The 26,026-nt window shown below is 37.7% G+C and overlaps 1 protein-coding gene across 1 annotated transcript in view; it reads right to left on the reverse strand.

The window, feature by feature from the left end:
• Window positions 1-25,747, reverse strand: part of si:dkey-106n21.1 (solute carrier family 23 member 2) — a 39,482-nt gene extending 13,735 nt beyond the window's left edge. Inside the window, exons 1-6 of the mRNA XM_051690308.1 lie at window positions 25,576-25,747; window positions 15,965-16,120; window positions 11,533-11,690; window positions 9,456-9,627; window positions 7,803-7,984; window positions 1,384-1,501 (exon numbers count right to left, since the gene is read on the reverse strand). Of these exons, the coding sequence (XP_051546268.1) occupies window positions 1,384-1,501; window positions 7,803-7,984; window positions 9,456-9,627; window positions 11,533-11,690; window positions 15,965-16,120; window positions 25,576-25,650 (861 nt within the window). The 5' untranslated portion in view covers window positions 25,651-25,747. The remainder of the gene's footprint in view (window positions 1-1,383; window positions 1,502-7,802; window positions 7,985-9,455; window positions 9,628-11,532; window positions 11,691-15,964; window positions 16,121-25,575) is intronic.
• Window positions 25,748-26,026: the final 279 nt, after the last annotated feature.

Raw genomic sequence — 26,026 nt, forward strand, 5'->3', positions numbered from 1 at the left:
TGTAATTATTTTTTATTTATCCTTACATTTCCAGTTTATTCCCAGGTTTAAATTAGTTTGAATCCCACATTTTCTATGTGCACTGTATGTAAACAACTTTGAATCCCACAGTAACTTTAAACAAAGCAAAATACTCTCCAAACTGTTTAAACATGAATTTACTCAATATATCATTTGTGAATTGGTGAACTGACATCACTTCTATTAATTCATTTCAGTTCTGATTCTTATACAAAAAAGGTTTACATACTGTACATGTATATGTTTAAGAATGTAATTTTTGCATTGTACCTTCAAAAGCTGGATATAAAAGCAACATACTTTTACATGCCAGTGTCATTTGGAAGCATGAGCCCTGGGGAATTTTGGTGGAGCGCTAAAGCTCAAAACTATTTCCCAATTACCGTAATTTTTAGTTTAACCTGTCTTACGACTCTCTCAACAGGATCTCTACAGATTGGGTTGTATTTTAGAGGTAGTTATTTCTAAACCCCCATAAATCTTAAGCCCCCTTACTTAATTGAATTGTATAAAGTTTTTTAGGCTAATGTCTTTCATTCAGATTAAATCAGTTTCATTGAATGGATTAGGTCAAATTAATGTACAAAAGTAGTTTTGTACTTACAAAACTTACAGTGTTGGGTTAATGGATCAAGTTATCAAATTAATTATGTGCCATATATATTACAGCACTTGAATTAGTCATCAAAAATTTATATTTATTGTATGAAAACAGTAAAAGATTATTTGACATTATCTGCATGTAACCTAATCAATATTCACGAGTTTCACCACTTCATGATGTCAGAATGCCCACCCCCCCACCTGTCCAAACCACTTTTTAAAACAAATTGATGCCCCTGTCTATTTTTTAACACCAGTCAATGCATTAGGTACCACGAACTAACAATGAATTATAATATTTTACAAGATTAATTAATCTTGGTTAATGTTCATTTATTAATACATTATTGTTCATTGTTAGTTCATGTTAGTTCATAATACATTAACTGATGCTAACTTTTAATGTTTAAAATGTTTAAGTATACAGCATGTAGAAATTAACATTAACCAAGACTAATAAATGTTGTAAAAGTATTGTTCATGATTAGTTCATGTTACTGTATTGTATTAACTAATGTTAACATACATATAACATACGTATATAACCTTGTTGTAAAGTGTTACTGCATGATAGATTCATAAATATTTATTCTTTGATTATTTGTTATTTACAGATTTCTTTTTTGACTATAATTAAAATATAGAATATGTTGTGATTTACTACATATTTATATAAGATATCAATTTATCTATGTAATTTTATATTATATATATTTCTATATCATATAGCTATAGATAATTATATAAAAATACACTCACAGAAAAGAGTTTGAAGAGAGGGTACTGAAATACTTTCCACTTCTTGTCCTTATAAGCAATGAGAGGAACGTTGACTTTGCTCAGATACTGGGAGAATAGAAGAATGAGGCAAACAGTTCTGTAGAAAGAATATTTTAAGAGATCATTATAGACTTCTTTATCATTATAGACATCTATATCATTCAAATGACAATTCATCTTTTATTATTTAAAAGTATAGCCATGGGAATTCTCACATATCTTTAACATGGTTCAAAAGTCCAAGAAAATGCTTCTTTTTGCATTTTTCTAATTAAATAATAATAAACAAGATTACAAATTATATATTATCAGATTCAGCATAACAATTTGATGGAAAAGTTGAACTGAAAAATTAACAACATTTTCAGAATTGTTTAATATTTGTTAAGTCCCCCTTTTGATTTAATTACAGCATGCACTTAAACTGGAATGGATGATTATCCAAAATTATTTGATCATGGTCAGTGTTACAAATTTGTTTATTGATTAGTGACATAGAAATAGTGTAAATCATTTTTATTGTTTTATGTCATAACATTCCTTCATAATTTTTTTTTTAATCCTTATATTTTCAGTTTATTCCCAGGTTTAAATTAGTTTGAATCCCACATTTTCTATGTGCACTGTATGTAAACAACTTTGAATCCCACAGTAACTTTAAACAAAGCAAAATACTCTCCAAACTGTTTAAACATAAATTTACTAAATTTTTAATTTGTGAATTGGTGAACTGACATCACTTCTACTAATTCATTTCAATTCTGATTCTTATACAAAAAAAGGTTTACATACTGTACATGTATATGCTGCAAGTGATCTTTAGGATTAAGACTAGTGAGGATCAGATTAAGGATTAGACTAGAATCAGGAAGAGGATTATGATTATGATTAAGGATTGGTTTAATGTGAAATTTAATTTGAAAGCCTTATAAATGACATCTGCTTGATTTTTTTTTTTTATGAAAGGTAATTTAAGTAACTGAATTTAAGTAAACATAAACTAAGAGCATATCTGCAAAAACACACAAAACCAGCACACATTTGGTTAATGCTGCTAAAAGCCACATCCTGAATCTTACTGACAAGGTTTAGGATGGGCTGGTTACTATGTGTGCTAATGAGTTACACACACACATATACAACTAAAACCTCTTTGTTTATTCTGAGACACCTGGATAGGGAGGGTCTGTCTGAGGGGTGAGAAGCCAAGACTGATGGCATGATTAATGTATTCCCTTAGGAACACTTGAAGATGAGTGATGAACTGTGTTTTTCAGCAAAGGATTTGAGCACTGTGAAAACAATTAAGAGGGTTGATCTGAACAGAAATACAGTGAACCCTAAAGGATGTTTGTTTTGAGAAGGCCTTCCATTGCAAGAGCCACATGCAGAGTTTGAATATTTTTAGTTGTAAAATTGAATATAACTTGTAGACGTTCAAGGAAGGGAGGGAAAGGAGGACGCAGGAAACTTGGGCTTCAACTCAAAGGTATAACTTTTAATAAACTCAAAAGGGCTTTTCAGCATAACACTCTTTATGTAGACAAACACAGTCTCTTTCAGACAGGTAGCTCTCTCTCCCTCATCTCTGGTGTGGTACCTTTTTATCACTCTCCCCAGTGCTTACTGCAATCAGAAATAGGTGTTAGACATTATAACGCTCAGGTGTGTGAACCCTTACTACTTTCTCTCTCTCTGGACGAATGCTCGTCCACGCCCCCACCACCACATATCCCCACCACCTGACTCAGGCCGGGGAGTCACCCAGTCTGCCCATCACTCCCCCCCATTTCTGGAAAGGAAGTCCGCGACAGCCATCTGTGCCCCTGGTCTGTGGACCACCTCGAACCTAAACGGCTGATCCGCGCATTGGTATCTTTCATGCAGTGGAGCCATTGGAGTGGGGCGTGATCTGAACAGAGGGTGAAGGTCCGTTCCAACAGGTAGTACCAGAGAGTGTGGACGGCACACTTGATGGCAAGACATTCTTTTTCAATGGTGCTGTACTTAGTCTCCCTCAGTGAGAGCTTGCGAATAATGTAAGTACCGGGTGTTCCTCCCCCTCCACCACCTGTGAGAGCACCGCCCCAGCCCCCTTTCTGAAGTGTCTGTCTGTAAAATGAAAGGATTAAGTGCAGCTTTCACCTGCGTCCTCGTGCACAAACGTACGAATCATATTTTTCAGGGTTTTATTAAATCGTTCCACCAACCCGTCTGTTTGTGGATGGTAAACACTGGTGCTAATCGATTTAATCCCCAATAATTTGTATAGTTCGCATAGTGTTCGTGACATAAATGTAGTGCCTTGATCAGTGAGGATTTCTTTCAGAATCCGCACTCGGGAGATTATTCTGAAGATTGCCTCCATAACACTATGTGCTGAGATGTTGCACAGAGGCACTGCTTCCGGATATCGCGTTGCATAGTCCACCAGAACCAACACAAAGTGATACCCTTGTGCTGTCCGCTCTAATGGTCCATGCCAATTCTTTTGAACAGGACCTCGATTAATGGAAGAGGGAGCAATGGCGCTCTTGGGGTAGCCGGTGTATTCACCAGCTGACATCATGCCGCATACCACCTGCGAACATCCCCGCGAATGCCCGGCCAACAGAAATGGGCCATTAGTCAGGTCAGTGTCTTTTCCTGCCCTAAGTGACGTGCCATCGGATTATAATGAGCCATCAGGAATAACATTTCCTGACGGCTCTGCGGTATCAACAGCTGGGTTGTATCTTCTTTTGTCTGAGCGTCCTGCGTCACTCGATACAACCGCTCTTTTATGATAGCAAAATAAGGATATGAAAGTGTGATGTTTGGTTGGAGTCATTGAGCATAAATAACTTTTCAATTGGTCAAGGGTAAGATTTTAAATCTTACATAAAGGGTTTTAGTGATTGTATCACACTGAAATCATGTTAACACAGATATTGTTTATGTCTTGTGTCTGTATTTAGAAACAGTGAGTATTTTTACGTTTACGGGGCGGCATCTTGCAGGTAGGGGGCGGTGTCATGGGGTGCCTTGAAGTCCACCAGCCATCTCATCTCCAACAACCCCCCCCCCCCACCGCTGTCGATTTACCTTAACTTGTATTGAACCTGACTACATTAGTTTATACAAACAAAATGTATTTTAAGGGTTACATGAAATAGTAATCGCTCATTAATGTAATAATTGCAGGTTACCACTTTTTACATTGTACCTTTTTTGGCAAAACTGTGTTGAAATCAATTGCAAGTCAAATCTCCTGAGCGGAACGCTATTTGTGTTGCGTGCAGACTTGCTGCCTAAGTAGAGCATTCCAAATAGGTCACTTAGTTATGAGATTCCATGACTGTTTGGAAGCAGCCGCGACATTGATGATAAACAGGACATTTTAACAATCGCTTAGTTTCTATACACTAACTACATTAAACATCAACAGTAGTGGTTTTAACCACCGTGCAAACCACGCAATTGCGTGGGGCCCTGGATGTCGGGGGGGCCCTCGCCCCAGTAGGAAAGCAAACACCGCTTTAGGGGTGACATGTTGTTCTGGGAACACACGTGAATACACTGTTGTCAGTGCTTTCAGAGCGGTTCACTTTAGAAGAAGTGTTAGTTTTTAAACTAGGACTTTGAGTTCGGATTTGAAATTTATGAAAAATATGCAGGACTTCCGAACTTGTTTCGCCCACGCGCTTTCACTCACAGATATGTGCGAATGGATGAGTTAGAGGCCGTTAACACCGAACTGTTTTTTTGTGCGTCTGATCTGTTTTCCCATTGTTTTCCTTTGTAAACAAGTGCAAGTGCAGGTCGAATGTCTTTAACTGCTGCACCGCGTCACACTATTTCTTCAGTGTCTCACGCAGGACCGGCACATTTTAAGACACCGTATCAAGTTAAAAGAACGTCAGGTCTCAAAAACGTATGATGAGACACCTGCGTTCCCTTTATTTGTTGCGCTGTTTTTAGTGCAGGTGTCACAAAGATTTAGCCTTCTGAAAAAGTTGAGGTTGCAAAGAGGTGACTGTTACAATGTTTAATATATTACAGGTTTTTCTGCACCAAGCAAAGTTTCAGCACTTGATAGATTGCTTGATGATTTTTTCTTCTTCTTCTGCTCTAGTGTGCAGAGTGGCTGCCATGCCTTGTATGTTTATTGTTACAATGCTGTTACAAATATTGCCTACAATGCTTACATAAAATACTGCCTTTTGCAACATGTCGAAAAATACACTGCAGCCTCCAAGTGAAAGTATATAAGATGGAAATATATAAAAAATATGCGGATCTGGGGGGCCTGGGTAGCTCAGCAAGCAAAGAAGCTGACTACCACACCTGGAGTCGCAAGTTTGAATCCAGGGCGTGCTGAGTGACTCCAGTCAGGTTTCCTAAGCAACCAACTGGCCCAGTTGCTTGGGTGGGTAGAGTCACGTTGGGTTAACCTCCTCGTGAATAGTGTGAGCCTCAACACTCGCTAGGTCTCTGCGGTAATGCACTCAACAAGCCACGTGATAAAATGCACGGATTGACGGTCTACGCGGAGGCAACTGAGATACGTCCTCCGACACCTGGATTGAGGTGAGTCACTACGCCACCATGAGGACTTAGAGCTCATTGGGAATTGGGCATGACAAATTGGGGAGAAAATCCAAAATATATAAATAAATAAATAAAATAAAAAACATGCTGATCTGGCTGCAGAGTGCATGGAAAATTGATGGAGGACTGCCACCTATCCTGTGGAGGTTGGGAGTTGAGGATTTAATGGAACATCATTGCAGCCCCTATTTACAGACATTGTCATCATAGGAGTAGCTTTAAAAAAGTCTTTGAAGGAACTGGCAGAGGAAGCTGAGAAAGGGAGTTTCTGGCTATAGTTAAGAAGGAAGGACAAAAAGTGGGGGGTTCAAAAGTAGGAAACTGAGGAATAGGGAACCTGGGTGATATGTGGTGAGGGCTTTTGTTGAGGTACTATGCCATACAGAACCGGTGGCACTGAGTTACCGAGAGATACAGTGCCAGTGCTTGGGGCCTCAGAAATTGTAAACCCGCCCCTGAACATCAAATATGTTTTTCATTATTGCACTGTGATGAGCTCTTATGTCTTTTGTGGCAGCAAAATTAAGTTTTCTACTTTTTGGAACAGCCTTCATATTTGGAGCACGCTTATGATGCCTGAAGGGATAGTTCACCCAAAAATAAATTCTCTCATCATTTACTCATCCTCATGCCATCCTAGATGTGTATAACTTTCTTTCTTCTGCTGAATGCAAACAAAGATTTTTAGAAGAATTTCTCAGCTCTGTTGGTCCGAACAATGCAAGTGAATGGGTATTACAATTTTGAAGCTCCAAAAGGACATAAAGGCAGCATAAAAGTATTCCATACAACTCCAGTGGTTAAATCTATATATTCAGAAGCAAGCAATATGATGGGTGTGTGTGAGAAACAGATCAATATTTAAGTCTTTTTTTACTGTAAATCTCCACTTTCACTTTCACATTTCTTTTTTTTTTTTTTTTTTTTTTTTTTGCCGATTTGCATTCTTTGCACATTTTATAGTTAAATAGGAGTTAAATATTGATCTATTTCTCACCCACACCTATCATATCGCTTCTGATGATGTGGATTTAAACACTGGAGTCTTATGGATTCGTTTTATGCTTCCTTAATGTACATTTTGGAGCTTCAAAATTTTGGTACCCATTCACTTGCATTGTATGGACATACAGAGCTGAAATATTCATCTAAAAATCTTCATTTGTGTATAGCAGAAGAAAGAAAGTCCTACACATCTGGAATGGCATAAGGGTGAGTAAATGATGAGAGAATTTTGCATTTTGGGTGAACTATCCCTTTACCCAGTCATTTGTTATATTTGTAGTATTGGACTTACACTGACACCTAATAAGCCTGAATGCTGCATCATTCAAAAGCAATAGTTTTCAGTTACCGATGCCATTGTAGAAATTCACTATTCACAGTCAGCCATGAGTGAAAATGTCCAATAAGGGGGTGTTACTGAAATTAGTAATGGCCTCTTGAGTAGTATTCGGCTGGTCATGTGATCCTAACATCTTAGCCCCCATAAGGGAACTTTCACCACGCAAAATAAAATGGCTTTTATAAGGTAACTGATATGACTGGAGTCTTCATCTCATGTGAGTAGCCATGATTTTATACATATGTTCATGATTTACTTTTAATTTATTTAGGAATAAAAGTTTTTTATTGAGGAAAAGATTATTGAGTGCAACTTTAAATGCTATCGCCGGTGGCAGCTCACAAGGTTTTATAACATAGCTGTGTGTCTCTTTACCAGGATATCACTTGATTTCTTTGCTTGTCTCAGATTTTACTGTATATCCTCAGTTCCCATAGTTATGCATAATTCCACAGTAACTCACAGAGCAGCAATTCCCCAGTGAGCTCCTGACTTTTGCCCGGACTGGATGAAGAGCGAAAGTCCAATGAGGTTGATAGTGGGAGCAATGGCCAGCGGCCCGATGAACCTCAGCACCAGCCCCACGAGACCCGACAGGCCCAGAACAAGTTGAAGGATTGAGGCCACTAGGATGGCCCCCTGGATCTATGAAAAGGGAAGAAACAGTGTCTTTTTTCCACCCCCTGCCAAAATAAGGTAAAAACTGCTTTTGTCTGATATTTTATGTGATCTTTTCTTGCCTAAATAGTCATTTCCTTTTCTGATATGATGGTCTGTGGGTTGCATGTTTAATTTACTGTGTTTTTTTGTATATTGTACAAATGTGACTTTGTAATAAAATCTCCATGCAAATTACTGAAAAATGTATGGTTTAACTTGTTTTCTTTATATCATTTATTAGTTGTTGTTTTTTTTTTGCAGTTGTAATAGTTTTTTAAATTGTTTTTTCTGTGTTAGTGCAAATCTGTACAACATTATTTCTGAATTAACGAATTAATGAATTAACCTTTAAAATATTATGCTATAAAACATTATTATATAAAGTTATTATGAAAAAAACAGTTATATAATTATAATAGTGTAAAAATGCTAAAAATATAAGTATATCGTTATAATGACCTCACATGAGGTTCTGTATACAAGTACGTCATAGGATAAAAATAATGCAATGTTATGTTGAAAAATAAACAACTAAAAATAGTTGTTCTATTTTCATTTGATAAAAGTTTTTAATTCATAATTTTTTTTAGACATCCAATAAAATTTAATGAATCTGTTGAATACAGAATAAAAATAAAATAACAAGTAAACAGAATTTGTGAAAAGAAATAATAATAATAATAATAATAATAATAATAATCATTTTGATAATGTCTTTTGCATTACAGTTGTTGAAACTAATAAAGTTTGCATGTCAGCTCTCTTGGTTTTGTTTAAAGTAAATATTTTTATATACATTATTTCTTCTATAAAATTTGTTTGTGATTTTTGATGATTTTGTGAGTTAAAAATAACTTTTTTAATTATGTCATTTGAGTAACAGTAGCAGAAACATAATAAAAATGCTGTCCTCAAATCATCTGTTTCACAGTAGTGTATTAGATTGACAACATTACAAAAAATAAAAATAAAACAAAAAAACAGGTATCTATATCTGCATCAGCTCCAAATTCTCCAAAAAAATGGTATCGGGACATCCTGCTGTCTAAACTTGAAACTTTACAAGGGAAAATTATTGCACTAATAAAAAGAAACATTTCTAATCACTTTAGTATTTTAAATCAGCTGACAACTTATAATTTGAATACATAGTTGGTTATTATAGTCATTCCCTCATGTAAAGCTTACATTTGAGACATGTCCTTTTTACACAACTCACCTTGTTCAAACACCATCGTAAGGAAAGCATTTCTTGTCTTGGCACTTCTCATTTATACACTTGGCAGATGTTTTAATTCATAGCGACTTAAGTGCATTCAAGCTATACATTTTATCAGTACATGCATTCCCTGGAAATCAAACCCATGGCCTTGGTATTGCTAGCACCATGCTCTACTAGCTCTACAGGAGTTTACAGTCAGTTTGATCAGGTTTTAAACAACATGTTCAGTAGTACCTCACGGATGCGGACTTTCCACACCTCATCGCTGTCTATGAGGAGGGCAGGAGAATCTGTGGCATTAGGGTAAGTGGTGGCACTCATTTCTGGGCATCTCCATTTGGGCAAGGCAAGGATAGCCAAGGTGGGGGTGATGAAAGTAAAAGTTCCCCCTTGCAGAATTGGCAATCTGAGAGGACATAAAAGAATGTTTAATTTCTTCTTTGCCTTTCATTTTATCTATTACACTGGCTAAGTCATAAAAAACAATGGCAGTAGTAATAGAAAACATTGTAATAAGCCTTTAATTGTAATGAGCAGCTAAAAAAATAATTCAAAGCCTTATACTGTATGTCCCTACTGAAAAGACCAGTTTAAACCAGCATTAATTTCCATGGTGATCCTGGTTTATGCCAGTGCCGGTTCTGAATGGCTTAGCATCCCTTTGCTGTTCACCAGGAAAACTGACAGACCAGCATGTGCTTTCTGGCATAGCAAGTTAACCCAGGAAATTTTGCTGGTTAAGCTATTGTAGACGCCAGGAGAAAATACAAATGTACAACATATGGTGGTGATCTTTTGGATGGAGCTGGTCTTTTCAACCGGGGTGTGGCCCATTTCCTAAAAGACCCCATAAAATTAAAATTGAAGGTCATGCCTTTTTAGTAAGTGTACTCCTAAAAGTTAACAAAATTAACTTTTTGCGGATACATAATTTTTTTAATTTACAAGGGCGAAGTCACTAAACTGTTGTTCTATTATAGATAATATATTTTAATATTATAAATTATTGTAAAACAATTAGTTCCAGTCCTCGAATCTAACTGGACGAGAAGCGTTCCATGAGTGCTAATAGCTCACACCATCAGCACTGGGACGCTTTACTATTTATATCACTCCGCTTGTGTTTGTGGTGTTCCAAACGTGTAAGAGCAGTGCAGATGTGTAAGAGCAGCTAAAAGTGTGCGTTTTCATTCATCCGTGTGGTATTTAATATTTAAGCCAACAAGTGGTGACAGAAGAGAAGTCTTGTGCCTGCTATGAGCGAGTTGAGCTGACGCTGACAAACTGTGTCATCAGTCAGAGCGTGAAATTTTTTTTAAGTCATCTGGAATTGTCTCTCACTATGATATGATATGATATGGTAAGGAGATGTCCACATGGTGGAGGAGAGAACACTTGCTGTGTCTTGTCAAAATAAGAGTTCCACAATGACTCTGTGTCATTGGAGTCAAACTTTTGCCTTTCTTCCATGGAACACAAAAGGAGATGTTAGGTGTATGAGAGCCTCAGTCACCATTCACTTTCATAGCATTTATTTTATTTTTATTTTACATGAGGCTAGCATTCTGCCTAACATCATCTTTTTTTGTTCCACAGAACAAAAATAGTCATACAGGTTTGGATAACATGAGGGTGAGTAAATGATGAATGATAGGTGAACTATCCTTTTGACAACACACTATTACCGCCCACAGAATGCAGACAGTAGAATTTCATTTAAAAGAGTTTGAGAGAAATGTTTGTGCACATTTTCTCTTGATCATGGCAGCAGTAACTCATCAAATGACGATCAAATGACAAAGAAGAGCAGTGTAGTCACAAGTGCACTTTAAAGAGCTCTTTAAAGAGCTGATTTAGGTGTCTGGATCACAGTACTGGAGTTATGCTGCACAGTCCCAAAAGAGTATGCCAGATCAAGGTGATCTGCTGCATCCTCAACAACCTAGCTCTCAGAAGCAACCAGTAAATAGAGAACTGCGCTGTGCAAATTGAGTTCTGTACAGATTTTGTTGCCGTGTTTGATTTGTTGCACTAAAGCATTATAATTTATTTGCAATTCATGCTCAGAGAATTGCACTACACAGATGTTTTGCCTTATCAAATGCTCTTTAATTAGATCCCTTCTAACCAACTACCAAGTAGCCATTCCTTTGATATGTCTCGACCAATCTACAGTACCTACTTCAATAGGAAATACATCAACACAGGACAGAAAACTATGCTTGTCAAGAGATTATATGGGGCCTTAAAAACATGATTTAATCTATGTGGTTAGAGGTATTGGAACATTGTAGAACATTAGTCCCAGTACCTGGTCCCGATTGTGGTCTGCAGCACAGTGCACAGGCCTGAGACAAAGAAGATGGTGGAGATGAGCTGGCTCTTGGCAGCATTGTTTTCCTTGATGCACAATGGCTCGGCTAGGATGAGAGGAATTGCCAGGATGCCCCCAAATGCCAGTATGTAATGCTGTATGAGGCAACAGAGATTGGAATGAAGTGCTAACATGGATGACACCAGGCTTAGGTTCATTGCAAACGCCCTCCGGATATGAGGGCGAGACATTAGAGAAGACAGATGATCACAAAAAAATGTAGCAAATCTTAAATGTGGCCTGACTGAGCCAGGAAGATGTGTGAGAAATGAAAGACAGATGTTGGCCTATCTGTTGTGAATTGATAGCCCCTTTTTACTCTCAGCAATAAGCTTCATAAATTTGTCGGGCTAAAAAAGTACAAATTGGCAGAGAGCACAGCTGGTTTGACAGGAGATTACGGTGTGGATACAGGGATGGTGCACCAGAGAAAATTTACACAGCATGAGCGAGGGGGAATAAATTAGTAAATTCACGCATTGTTAAATTCCTGTTGTTTTATAGTTTTTCGGCTGTTCGGTTTTACTCTCTCCCAGCTGTCTTTTCCCTAAAGCAAAGTAGACTGGGCAAAACAGTTTTGAATTGAACTTCATTTCATAACACTAAATGGACATGCATTAGTGTAAAAACAGTGGTAGTGAAAGCAAAAAAGAGACGGGGGCTTGGAGGGAGTTCTCACTGACATGAAATACCAGGTCTCTCCCTGCCTTTTCCTCCCCTCCGTGTTGCCGGAGATATAAAAGTGAGCATACCGGAGGAGTGAAGTTTCTTCTTTGTACTCCTCTTCACATTTAGCACATCTTCTTACCTCACATGTCGATGCGAGTCCCTCGTTTACCCTCCTGCCCTTTCTCTCCTCCCTCTCCCCCTTCCCAGTGCGCTTTGATCTCCATCTGTCATGTGGATGTGTAAATGTGGAGCCCTTTGGATCACGTTCCACGCACCTCCAACATCAGATGTGCATAAAGCTGGCTCTATACTAGTAGACTCAAAAAACTCGTTTTGGCTAAGGGTGTCACATATGCAGACTGTTTTGCCGCGATCTCGCTCTTTTCAGTCAGAGGCATGACACACTTGCTGATTAAAAATGGTGGAGGGGTGACACACATAGCGACTCACCGCAACTGTCTCTCACTGACAAAATAACAACATGAGTAAAAATGCAATTGCAATAGAGAGATTTGGGGCGTTTTCAGACCTGTAGCTTGCTTGATTGTTCCGAAACTGGGGCTGAAATAGTAACAATGTTGCATTTTCTTCATGGTTCGATTGGCTTTCACAAGGTTATATTTTAAAATGCACCAAAACTGTAAAATGTCCGTCAAGCTTATTTTTATCCATCATTAGTTGCTTCTGTATTATTTATGCATAATGACAGAATCACTATGGATTTTAATCAGTGTTTGTGATGATATGCAGCTGGATGTGATAAAAAAAAGTTCCGATCAGCTTGTCATCTTATCAGATCTTCTCAGTGACAGAATGATTTTGATAAAACAAAACGTGTCTTTTCAGTGCTTGAAGCCATTAACTTGAGTTTGGGTCGATGTCTTTTCTGCATATCGTAGCCCCCTTCGGCATATCGCGGTGCAGTTTTGCGGCCCTCTTTAGCCAGTCGCGGCCCGTTTGGCATAACGCGGCGGCCAGTTTCTGCTTATCGCTGACCATTCGACCCCGTTTCGTGGCCGGCCCACCGGGAAAAGTCCCGGTTCTCCCTGTGGCCAGTCCGTCCCTGCTGGCCGGTGATTATTTTAATGAAGCTAACACCTGAAAATCATTGGAAAAATCAGCTACAGCCAGCTTAATAGGGAATAACACACCCCGGAGCAGCAGCAAAGCCTTGAGATGTGTTTACACTAACAGTCGATTAAATCGCTGGAGAAGATGAGGTCCATTCACACAGAGTGATTTGCAAAGACATAGCAACTGGAAGTCATTCATTTTTAATGAGAGATGGCAAGTGTCATAAGTGATAGAGATGTTGGCAGTGAGATGTGGATGCATCCAGCAGTGCAAACAAAGTTGAGAAAATATTACATTTATGCAAATGAGCAGACACAATGAATCGCTTTTAAAAAAATGATGTGTGAAAAAAAGTGTTAAAACTGTTGGGCAAGTGATTTTAATTTAAAGGATAGTACACCCAAAAATTTAAATTGTCTCATCATTTGCTCACTCACACTTATGTCATCCCAGATGTGACTTTCTTTCTTATGCTGAACACAAAGATTTTTAGAAGAATATCTCAACTCTGTAGGTCCAAACAATGCAAGTTGAAGGTGGTCAGAACTTTGAAGGTCCAAAAAGCACCTAAAGGCAGCATAAAATAACCCATATGACTCGTGGTTAAATCCATATCTTCAGAAGCGATAGGATAGGTGTGGATGAGAAACAGATCAATATTTAAGTCCTTTTTTTTTACTATAAGTTCTCCTCTCTGATATGCATGAAGAATGTGAAAATGAAAGGGGAGATTGATAGTAAAAAAATCACTTAAATATTGATCTGTTTCTCACCCACACCTATCCTATCACTTCTGAAGATATGTATTTAGCTACTGGAGTGAATTAATTAATTGTGTGCTGAGTTAATATACTTTTTGGACCTTCAAAGTTCTGGCCACCATTCACTTGCATTGTATAGAGTATGGACATACAGAGCTGAGATCTTTTTCTAAAAATCTTTGTTTGTGTTCAGTAGAAGAAAGAAAGTCATTCACATCTGGGATGGCATGAGAGTGAGTAAATGATGAGAATTCATTTTTGGGTGAACTATCCCTTTAACACCAGAAGGTCGGGGATTCAAGCCCCAGCACCGCCAAGATGCCACTGTTGGGCCCTTGAGCAAGGCCCTTGACCCTATCTGCTCCAGGGGCACCGTATCATGGCTGCCCCTGCACTCTGAGTGAAAAAAAGAATTTCACTGTATATATGCAAATGTATAATGTGTGACAGAATAAAGGCTGCTTCTTCTTCTACTTCATAATGTTCATCTTGTTTATATGATGCATTATGCACTTCTGCAGTTTATAAACAAATGTAATATCTAATGTATACATTTAATTTGCGATTAGATTTTCAAAAGCTATGGCTAGTTGTGCAACCCACCAATAACGTAAGGGCGACCAGCAGTGTGAACAGTCACTGAACTGTTGGTTGCTAAAATGCTGAATTCCAGTCACTTTGACGCTGCAAATCATGGTCCGTGTGAATGCTATTTTACATTGTATCTACGTACACTGCAAGCAAGCATAGTGACCAGTCATAATGCTCCAATTATAATCAACAAACTATCTACACTGCAAGCAAGCATGACCACTCAACCGATCAGAACGCTCCCATTATGATCAAAAAGTTCAATTACGCTGTGTGCACCAGACATTCTCAACTGTTCTGTTTCAGTACCCACATTTAGGCGCAATATGCAAAAGTAAATTATTTACAATATTGGAAATTTTGCATATTCTATATGCAAATTATTCACATGACTGCGACTGAATATGAAAATGGGCAATTTTGGTTTGTAAATGTCAATTTCAATGGTTTCAACTTTCATTTTCTCAGCAGCCAATCATTTTCCACACTTAATATATTGTGCTCAAACCACATTTATTCTTGTTTAGAACAACTGTTTTACACAACAAGCAAGATCAACAGCCAACCAATAAGAATGCTGCCACTATAATCAATAAATCTGTCTATTCTGCAAGCGAGTGTTACGACTGGTATGCAAATGGTATGCACAGTTTTACACGCATGTTTGAGCCCACAGTTCAGTGCAAACTCCTGTCTGTGTGCAGAGTTCTCCCATTATAATCAATACTGCTCACTTACAGTGTAGATGATGTTCACTTTTAGTTTTACACTCTAAACTTGAAAAACGCATCAGAAAAGAACTGAGATCTGAGGTCAAGGGGTAAGTGACATTAGGCTGGCTGAGTATTTCAACAATGTATGGGTCATGTAGCGCAATGCTGACACTGTACACCCATTAAAGATGAGATGTGCTATAAAATAAGCAGATTTACAAAACCTCAGACATCCCAGGGCGGCATCCCTGGGTATTAAGGTGTTAATGTTTTTTAATGTCACTCTGATCATACTTTGAACAGCAAAGCCCACCTAACTTATTACACGCCCACTTTTTCTTTTCCTGCCACAATGAGAACTCTACCCTCATGCAGTCAGTTCAACACTAAAGGCTATTAAAGGTCCACCATGTCAAAAGTTCAATTCAGGATAGACTGGTCCACTTAGAAAGAAATATGTGCATATCCTGTAAGTCATTTCACCTGTGGTGGGGTTTAAGTCATGTGCCTCTGAACAAGACTAACTGGAGATCAGTCGCATTTAAGACTTTTGTCTCTCACCTGGAAACCCAGAAGAATGCAGAGGTACCAGGGTGGCCGATCATTGATAGAGTAGATAAGACTGCCTTCGGGCCTTCGTTCCAGTACCTCTTCTAAACTGTCAGTACGAGGCTCAACAATGACAGTCTTTTCAGGGCTGTGGCTGCCATCCGAAATCTGGGGGTAACAAAGATTATTCAAACATATTCTTGGAGACTCAGTATAAAGGTTAATTAAGAGTGCAAAGGACAGTGTCCACTAGGAAATTAAGACATACAAAGCCTATGCCGCCAATACGTATGCAAACAAGTTTAACTGAACTTTTTCAGTTTTTCTACATTGTGCTCAGTGCCGTAACCACTATAGACATTAATGGAGACACATCACTTCCAATATTCAGCATAGTGGCAGATCAATATGGTTTTTCAGTGACCTTTATAAATTAAATATGGTTGTCCTTCAATCTTTAAAATACTACATGGCCAAAAGTATGTCGACACTTGAACACCATACCCATATATAACTTTTAATTTAAAAACCATTGCATCAAAGGAATGTTTATGTAATGCAAGTTTAGCTCAATAGACAGCATTTCTTGAATAATGTTGATTACAAAATAATATTATATATATATATATATATATATATATATATATATATATATATATATATATATATATATATATTAAATCATTTAAATTTTTCAACATCTAGAGGGCTCAAAGTTTGAAATATTTTTGCTCATATTTTTGTTTAAGCACTTACAAAAATTCTTCAATAAAAGCATGTATTATTAGAAAGTTGTCTAAATTGTCATTTTTGTGATACTACTGTTCTAGGTGGATAAACTTACTTAATTTAAGTCCTTTTTACCATTAACCTCCACTTTCACATTCTTTTTCTTTTGTTTTTGGTGATTCACATTCTTCAAGCATATCTCCACCAACCAGGCAGGAAGGAGAATTTATAGTAAAAAAGGACTTAAATATTGATTTTGATTTTTCTCACCCACACCTATCATATAGTTTCTGAAGATATAGATTTGACCACTGGAGTCGTATGGATTAATTTTATGCTTCCTTTATGTGCTTTTTGGACCTTCAAAGTTCTGGCCACCATTCACTTGCATTGTATGGATCTACAGAGCTGAAATATTCTTCTAAAAATCATTGTTTGTGTTCAGCAGATGAAATAAAGTCATACACATCTGGGATGGCATGAGGGTGAGTAAGTGATGAGAGAATTTTCATTTTTGGTTGAACTATCCCTTTAAGACAACGGTCTGGCAAACTACCCAATCAGCTTCATGTGAACAAGGAAGTTGTCACGTCACCTCTCTATGGCACCTCTTATGACAACGGAGTTGGCATATTGGATATAACTTTACCAGATTCATGTTAATACATATTATGTTTATCATGTGGCTACTCTTTTGAAACAGTATGTATTTTGACGGTTTGTGAATGGGCCCTGTTCACTTCTAAGTATCTATACGTGTGACTATTTTAACAAGAGGTCAGGCACTGATGTTGAGCGATAGGCGTGCCTTGCATTCTATGTTTCAATTCATCCCAAAGGTGTTCAATGGGGATCAGGTCTGAGATTGTGCAAGCTAGTCTAGTTTTTCCACATCAGACTCAGTAAATAATTTCTTTATGGACCTTGTTATGTGCACAGGGTCATTGTCATGCTGGAACACAGAAGGTGCCCTCACCAAACTATTGCCACAAAGTGTGAAGCAAACAATGCTTTAGAATGTCATTGTATGCCATAGAGATTTGTCTTCACTGATATTACAGGAATAGACAAATCAGTTCATTAGAAAGGGGTGTCCATATACATTTGGTGTATATTCTACATGTAATGTAGTGTATTTGGTTACAACCTTGATTGTGCATATTCAGAGGCAAATACCAGACACTGGCCTGCCCCTGACTCATCATCCTTGTGATCCTTACAGTTCTCTTTGCAAACACTTATTTTCTTGCGTGACTCAGTCTGAGTTTCCCAGTCACACTTTTTTCCCTTGTACTCCATGCTTATTGAAAAGTTCATTCAAATGAAAAGGCACCAGCCCATAATGGACCTTTTAAAAAGTTCTGTGTGTGATCTGCTGTGAAGAAAAACCAGGGCAGAATGCCTCACAGGGGCCATATGATACACAAAACTGGTGACTTGTTTTAAATGTGTCACGATCAGTCGCATTTGTTAGTATGCATGAATTTAAAAGAATTGCTCTTTTCTCTTCATAAGTTTAGTGTCCTCAGGTAAAATAGAATACATATTGTCTCTTAAAGATGAAGGAATAAAGATTCATCCATGCATGAAGAAGCCATTGTAAGGATGTGAAATTGATGGTGTCTTAAGACAGACAGACAGGCTCATACATACCATAGATGTATAGACTGACACTGACAGACTCATAAATGGATGGCATTTTTGCTGATAGATAGATGGATGGACGGATGGACGGACGGACAAAGAGATAGATAGATAGATAGATAGATAGACAGACAGATAGATAGATAGATAGATAGATAGGCTAAGATGGCTGATGATAGATAGACAGACAGACTTGGGAAAAAGATCAGTTGGAAAATTATTGCAGATGTGTATGACTTTCTTTCTTCTGCAGAACACAAATTAAGATTTTTAGAAGAATATTTCAGCTCTGTAGGTCAGTACAATGCAAGTGAATGGGTGCCAAACATTTTATGCTCCAAAAAGCACATAAAGGTTGCATAAAAGTAATCCATAAGACTCCAGTAGTTAAATCCATATTTTCAGAAGTGATATGGTAGGCGTGGGTGAAAAACAGATCAATATTTGTCATTTTTTGCTAGACATACTTCTCCCTGCCTAGTAGAGGGTCTATGCATGAAGAATGTGAATCACCAAAAACATAAGAAGAAGAATGTAAAAGTGATCTGTTTCTCATCCACACATTCTCATATCACATCGCTTCTGAAGATTTGGATTTAACCACTGCAGTCTTATGAATTACGTTTATGCTGACTTATTTGATTTTATTTTTTTTTTAGCTTTAAAATGTTGACACCCATTCACTTGCATTTTATGGACCAAAAGAGCTTAATTTGTGTTCAGCAGATAAAAGAAAGTCATACACATCGGGCATGAGGGTGAGTAAATGATGAGAGAATTTTCATTTTTGAGTGAACTATCCCTTTGAGGGCTCTTGTCAGATCTGGATGAATTTGTCAGTAAGAAGAGAGGTTTGGAAACCTTTCTAGTAAATATTATGGTGAAAACGTGAAAATGTCCAACAGGGACATTATATATAATGCTGAAATAAAAACCAAAGCAAGATCATGCTTTATTAATGCCTACTTTCGCTATTTCATAGCTTTTAATGTCTTGCGTGGATTCTTATTTCAGTGTAGTTACAGTTTTCAGTGTCGAAAAAATTTAGATCATTAGTTCTGTACAGCAGTACCGCTGCTCCCTAAACGCAGAGTATGCAGCCTGGGTAGGGCACCAACCCCGGTCACGGAACACTCGCTGTCTGAAACTGCCCCCATCCACTATATAGTGCACTAGTTCGTGTGTCCACCATTTTGTAGGTGTGTTTGAATTCTAAGTAACTCATTCCCTACTTTTGTTCACTCATTCTTACCCACAATGCACTCTTTGATTTGATGTACACTCAACGATGGTTATTGCCCATAATCCACCGCGGGGAAGACGTACAAGCTGAGAGTTTACTGCTCACTCCTGCAATGTTTTATTTCATGCTGAATGTATAAAATTATTTTTTGACAAATCATTACTTGATTAAAATAACATAATAACATATAGGGAGGAAAAACATACAGATACTCTTTGTACTCTTTATTTATATTTATACAGAATTTTGCTATTAAGCTGAAGAATTCTTTATTTACTAAATAATTCACTGAGGTGACATTATTTTAACTCAGGAGACTGCACACTGTGGAAATGATAATTCTGTGGATGATTTAAATATTCAGTTAAAAATTTAGGTTATGATAACTTTGGTGCTGTTTATGGTCGGATGAGGGCGCAATGTGCTCAGAAATGCTTGTATCGGAGTTTAAAGATACTAAAGTATAACAAATAAATACAATAATGTACATTTAATAAAACTCTTTTTACTCTTTATGTTAACATATATATTAAATATGAAAAACAGAATGAAGATTTATTGTATTAATATATTATTTAATAAGAATAACAAGTAAAGCCCAAGTATTTTAAAAGTTCATATGTGACGCTGTTTCTGCAACAGCCCCAGAGCTCCGATGCTCGGTGTATACGTCAGCGTCAAAATTCACTCACTCATTTTGTTCACTCACTGTTGAGATATAGTGCACTCACTGCCATTCACTATATAGGAAATAATGAATGAGTGAACGATTTCAGACACAGCCACTCTGTTCGCCATACGATTTCCTCGCGCCCGCACATCTCTCACGTGCGCGCTTCGCAGTGCACACGCAGAAAATGCTGTCTGTTCGCGCTCCAGTTGTCAATCATGCGAACGGCACAGCAAAAGGCATTTGTTTACACTTAACTTGGATGTTTACATGGATTTATACAGTTAATCAGCCCGAAGTAGCTGTGATAGTTTCCAGTATCCCTGAGAGGGTGTGGGATAAATACTGCTCATGACATGCTGGACGCGGGACAAAGAGCACTGATATATTGCTGCACAGATTTAAAAATGTACACTTAAAAACTGATGTCTCAAGAGCCCAGTTACAGAATCTCCCTGAAATTGACCATCACATTACACAGAAAAGCCTGCATTATTATTAGAGCCACAATTTACCTCAATGTGCTGCCTTAAATTGAAGCTGAGATTTTAATCTTGAAATATCCGCTTGTCTTGGTGTTAAATGAAGGCATTGCATGACAAACTTCTTTCCACTGTGTGGAGTGAAGAAAGTGCTTCACTTTGAAGAGATTGATGCTGCAGCAGTGATGGACTCGGCTTGAGTGACAGTTTATGACAGTGTGCGTAGCTGTAAACTTCCGCTGTTGTAAAAGTCCCATTCAATAATATCTCAATAAATTACACATTAACAAAATTAAACTCACAGGAATTAAACAACAGGAACGCTACCCTTTGTAAAGAAGTAAAAGTAAATTTTTATTCTTTAGAAATTTACTTTACCAACTTTTAAACCTACTCTAAAAGTATTTTTTTCCCCCAAAAAGTAAATGTAATGGAGTAAATGTAGCATGTTACTACCCACCTCTGATCATTTCAACTGGGTGGAAATGCATGGCACATTACTTTTACACTTCTTTTTCACTATAGTTTTATCAAGATTTTAATTTTTCAAGATTTATCTTGATATCTGCAGTCTTCTTGGCAAGCTCGACTTCACTTCCTAGCTCTTTCTATACGTCAAGCGCTAGGACGTTTAATCTAGCTTGAAATCATGATCGTGCCTACAGACTGCAATGGCAAGATGTACAGTAAAAAAGGAGTTATTTTTTGGTCTGTTCTCACCCAAAATCGACTAGATTGCTTAAGAAGACATGGATTAAACCACTGGAGTATTATGGATTACTTTTATGCTGCCTTTATGTGCTTTTTGGAGCTTCAAAGTTTTCATCACCATTCACTTGCATTGTATGGACCTACAGAGCTGAAATATTCTTCTAAAAATCTTCGTTTGTGTTCTGCAGAAGAAAGATAGTCATACATATCTGGGATGGCATGAGAGTGAGTAAATAATTAGCACATTTTTTGGGTGAACTATTCTTTTAATGCATCTCAAGAAACAACATGTTTACAAGAGCAATTTTGCCTCAAGCCCTTGACGTTCAGCGCTTTTTTAAATGGTTTATACTTCCACCTAATGGCGCAGACTGATACTGCTGGTTTTGTGGCCTCATAATAACCCTTGATGTTGTCCAGTCTGCTTTTGTGTGTGTGTGTGTGTGTGTGTGTGTGTGTGTGTGTGTGTGTGTGTGTGTGTGTGTGTCCTTATAATCCAATCAGCTCTTGTTCTCCACTATGCTCAGAAAGACAACAGCAGCACGTTAATAATAAAATCCTGCTTCTGTTTCTGGCATAGTTAATGTTGTTTTTGTCAGCGTGTAGTCACTTTTAAGACATCAAATCAGCCAAGTAAGTATGTCTGTTTTCTGATGTTGTTGTCGAAGGTTCCGCTTGAAACAACCCGATTTAATGGTCTAGTAAAACTGGGTTGTACTCATGTTGGATGTTTTGAAGATCTAACAATTGGCTCAACAGAGTTTCGAATCACGCTTCGTTACCGCCTCCTAATGGTCGTCTGCTGGTATTAGTCCTCACATCATTTAGCCTCAGTTCTAGCTGACTCATGGGTTGATCCACCTGAGTAAACTTTGCATGGACTCAAGACCCAAAACATCCCTGTTTCACTGGCTTAGCCAAGAAGAACAACAAGTAATATTATGAGAGAAAACAATATTTGTTTCAAATGACTCCTCAACTCACATAATTTACTAGATCATACACTGGGTCATACATTGGGCCTATGTGGTTTCATACTGTGGTTTCAAGAGCCACTCAAACACATTATTTCACAATGAAAAAGGCTATATGTTAGGGTGGCCAGACGTCCTGTTTTTCCTGTTTTGAAGTACATGATTGGATTAATCACAATCCCCTATCAATAGACATCCAGATAGTGAACTGATTGAGGAGTCAGTTTGAAACAGCACACAGAAGAAATTGCAGCTGGAAAAATGGAAGCGTGCATGTACATTTAATGAGGATCTTCAAAAAGAGTTTACATTTCTAAAAGAGGATTCACAGACAGAGCCTAGTAAAGTGAGGTGTGAGATTTGTGGAACTCGCTTTTCCATCGCCCATGGAGGCCGCACTGACATCATGTAACATGTTCATACAAAAAAGCATGTGGATGCTGCTAAACGTAAGTGTGCCACACCAAGTGTTAGTGATTTTTTTTTTGAAGCAAAGTTCCAAATCTGACAAGGTGCATGCAAGTGAAGGACGTTTTGCTTATCATTCTGTTGTGCATGGCCATAGCTTTGCACATTCATGACCTGAGAAAAGTCGTGCAGGCCAGGCTGACATTAAAAAGCAGTTGGAAGCCCTGGTTGAAGCTGGTGACATGCGAGCAGATGATTTCTTTTGTGCAGTGAGAAACTTTTATTCAGCATCGATGGATTACCTCCAAAATTGGAGCCGCTCATTGGAGAACACAGAAAAAAACTTGAGTGGGCCCTACTGAGAGACATCCCAGCGTGTAAAGACATTCAGAGCAGCCTCAAACACTTATACTCCAGAATCCCCACTCTAAGTTTGATTGACGAAACCACGCTCTTTGATGAGTGAGCTTGCATAAAAAAAACATTGTCACTCGTCGCATCACTGAGTGGAACATGAACAAGATGTTGTTCGTGAGCTGGAGAGCAAGGCCATCAACTTCGGAGTCTTAGCTTAGGTTGTGGAGTTTGTTTTATGCCTGCCTGGGACATCTGCATCTGTGGATCGTCAGTTCTCATTAATGAACGCAGCATAGACACCGGTTAAATCTCGACTCATTGTAACAGTCATGAAGGCAATGCTTTTCGTACATTTTAATTTTGGGCTGGACTGCTCTGCATTTTACAATAAACCCTTGAAAGACATGCACACACTGAGAAAAACTGCTGCCAACGAAAAGTACAAGGTGGCAACAGTTACAGATGCACCCTCTACTTTGCATTGATCTGCGCCTAGGTAAGGATATGTCAATTTAATTTTTGTCTGGAAGGGGGCTGTCCCGTTTTCCACAAGCAAGAATCTGGTCATCCTAACTATATGTAGTCGTGAAATTTGGACCTGTACCTGCAATGCTGTTCTCCATTACTTGGTTAATTGTTGTCTTAAACTACATAGCAAGTCTGCAGATATGAGGGTAAATTAGCTGTTTTGTTTAATCAATGTGTTTAGTGTGATTAATGTTTAAGTTTTCAGTTAGTGTTGTGCAAGTAATCCACTACAAATTACTAATTCTTTCTCTAAAACTGTAATCAGATCCCTTTACTGATTACTTTACTGGAAATAAATCACATTACACATTACTTTACTTCTCAGTTACTTTCTAAAACATTTTTCACAGAAACCTTTTTGTATTTCTGCTCAACAAACTTAAAATAATGTCTATATTTCCTCCTTGTTCACTGTCACATACCGTTCAGCTGTCCCAGTCGTACATATGAACATATGAATATGTGTAAGCTAAGTAATGCACTTAAAAGTAATTACCTTAATTGAAAGTCAGTAAACTGATTACAAGAATTTAGGTAAAATGTAATGTTACACTACTTTCTGACTAAAAGTAATTAGATTACAGTAATTAATTACTTTGTAATCTGATTACACCCAACACTGAATTTCACATACATAGCCAGAACTGATCTCTAATGTTTCTCTGCAAAACATTAAAAGCTGGTGTGTTGCTTACTGTTAGTCAAGGTGGACTAAGGTGGATATTTGTATTATTTGAAGTAAATATAGAAAAGGATGAAGTTATACATTTGTGAACAGAAGAAGAGGATGTCCCACTGTTTGCCCTGCAGCCATTCAACCTTTTCTGTCCATAATTAAATTGCTCTTTTATTTTTAAGCCACATTCTCCACAAAATAACAAGGAAGACCTACAACTGTTCATTCATTTGTTATGCTATATTTTGTGATATCTAACTTTACCTTTTGTGGATGAGGCACCTGATTGCATAGTCATATATGCCCTTAAATGTGATCATTAAAGATGGTTTAACTATGTTTATGTTAAATCTGTTGTTATATTTTTGGATTCCTGGGTATTAAATGTACTTGTAAATAACACTCTTACATCATATTAGAATCAGACATCTCTGTCATTTTTAAAATTATCCTTGATATTCAGTTTCATTACACATTACATTTTGCAATTTATTTTGTGTTTGGAAACAGTAAAGCATTTTAATAACGCATAATGTGGTGGTAACAAGAATGTGACATAATCACCGGCTAAATATTACCCCAACAAGCACAGCATTCATGCAGGTCTCTCAGGACTGCAAGTTATATCATAATAACTTCTCAGATTACTCAAGTTGGTGCTGTGTAATTTCATAATGACAAGATTGTTGATGATTTGAAAATGATCTTCAAAAGTTTGGAATCTAGTTGGTGTCTAAGACAGGTACAACAATTTTTAGCTACATTCAGCCACCTAAAAGTTTGATTTTGTTGTTTAGTAAGCAAGACCACCAACATATTAACCTCTGCCACATAATTCACCACATGGTTCTTGAAAACAGTCAAGAACTGCTTCATATTCAAAAATGCAATAATAATGCATGCATTGAGCTAATGACTTCTAAATAAGTGTCAGCATATATTTATTTACTCTGTGCACTAAAGTAAGGATCATGTAGCTGGAGAAAGCCTTTGTGTTAGATTTATATATTTCAGTAAGATTTTTTTAATCTCAATAACTCACTGACTTAAAACTGATAAAACAATTCCCAAGTGACCATGAAAGAGCTTTCCATAAAATACATACAACAAGCAATTCACAAGAACACTTTTTCCCCCTCAGGATTTAAAAGAAATCATGATAGCTGTTTTTGTTAAGAGGATTACTTGGCAAAGCACTTACTTTGAAAGTGGAGTCTGTGGCGCCCTGGTTTCGTAACACAATGTCTACCTTTTGGTCCTGCGGAGCGAGATGCATAGCTGACCTGTGGATTTGGGAGGTGAGACGGACACACTATGGAGAAGTTGAGAGAGAGAGAGAGAGAAAGAATGGACTTTGCAGCAAGCTGGTCAGGTTTGTTGTCAAGGAAACCAGAGCCCTAGGTTGCTTGTGCCTTTAACTTAGCATTTGTGTAATCGGTAGGCTGACTGCGATCTGTTGCAGGGTTTTGGAGTCATGTGCCTGCCTGAGGACTGTTGCTACGTCCACTCAGAGGGTTGAGAGACCATGCGAGTGTTTGTGTTGATTTCAGGCATTTTAAACCAACCCTGACCAAACACATGGTGGACCAGGGGGTGTGCCGTGTCAAGCGGGACAGAAAGCGTGGCATGCTTACTAGATCAGTGAAAATCAA

Source organism: Myxocyprinus asiaticus, chromosome 46 (genome assembly GCF_019703515.2).
Source record: "Myxocyprinus asiaticus isolate MX2 ecotype Aquarium Trade chromosome 46, UBuf_Myxa_2, whole genome shotgun sequence".
Taxonomy (NCBI): Eukaryota; Metazoa; Chordata; class Actinopteri; order Cypriniformes; family Catostomidae; genus Myxocyprinus; species Myxocyprinus asiaticus.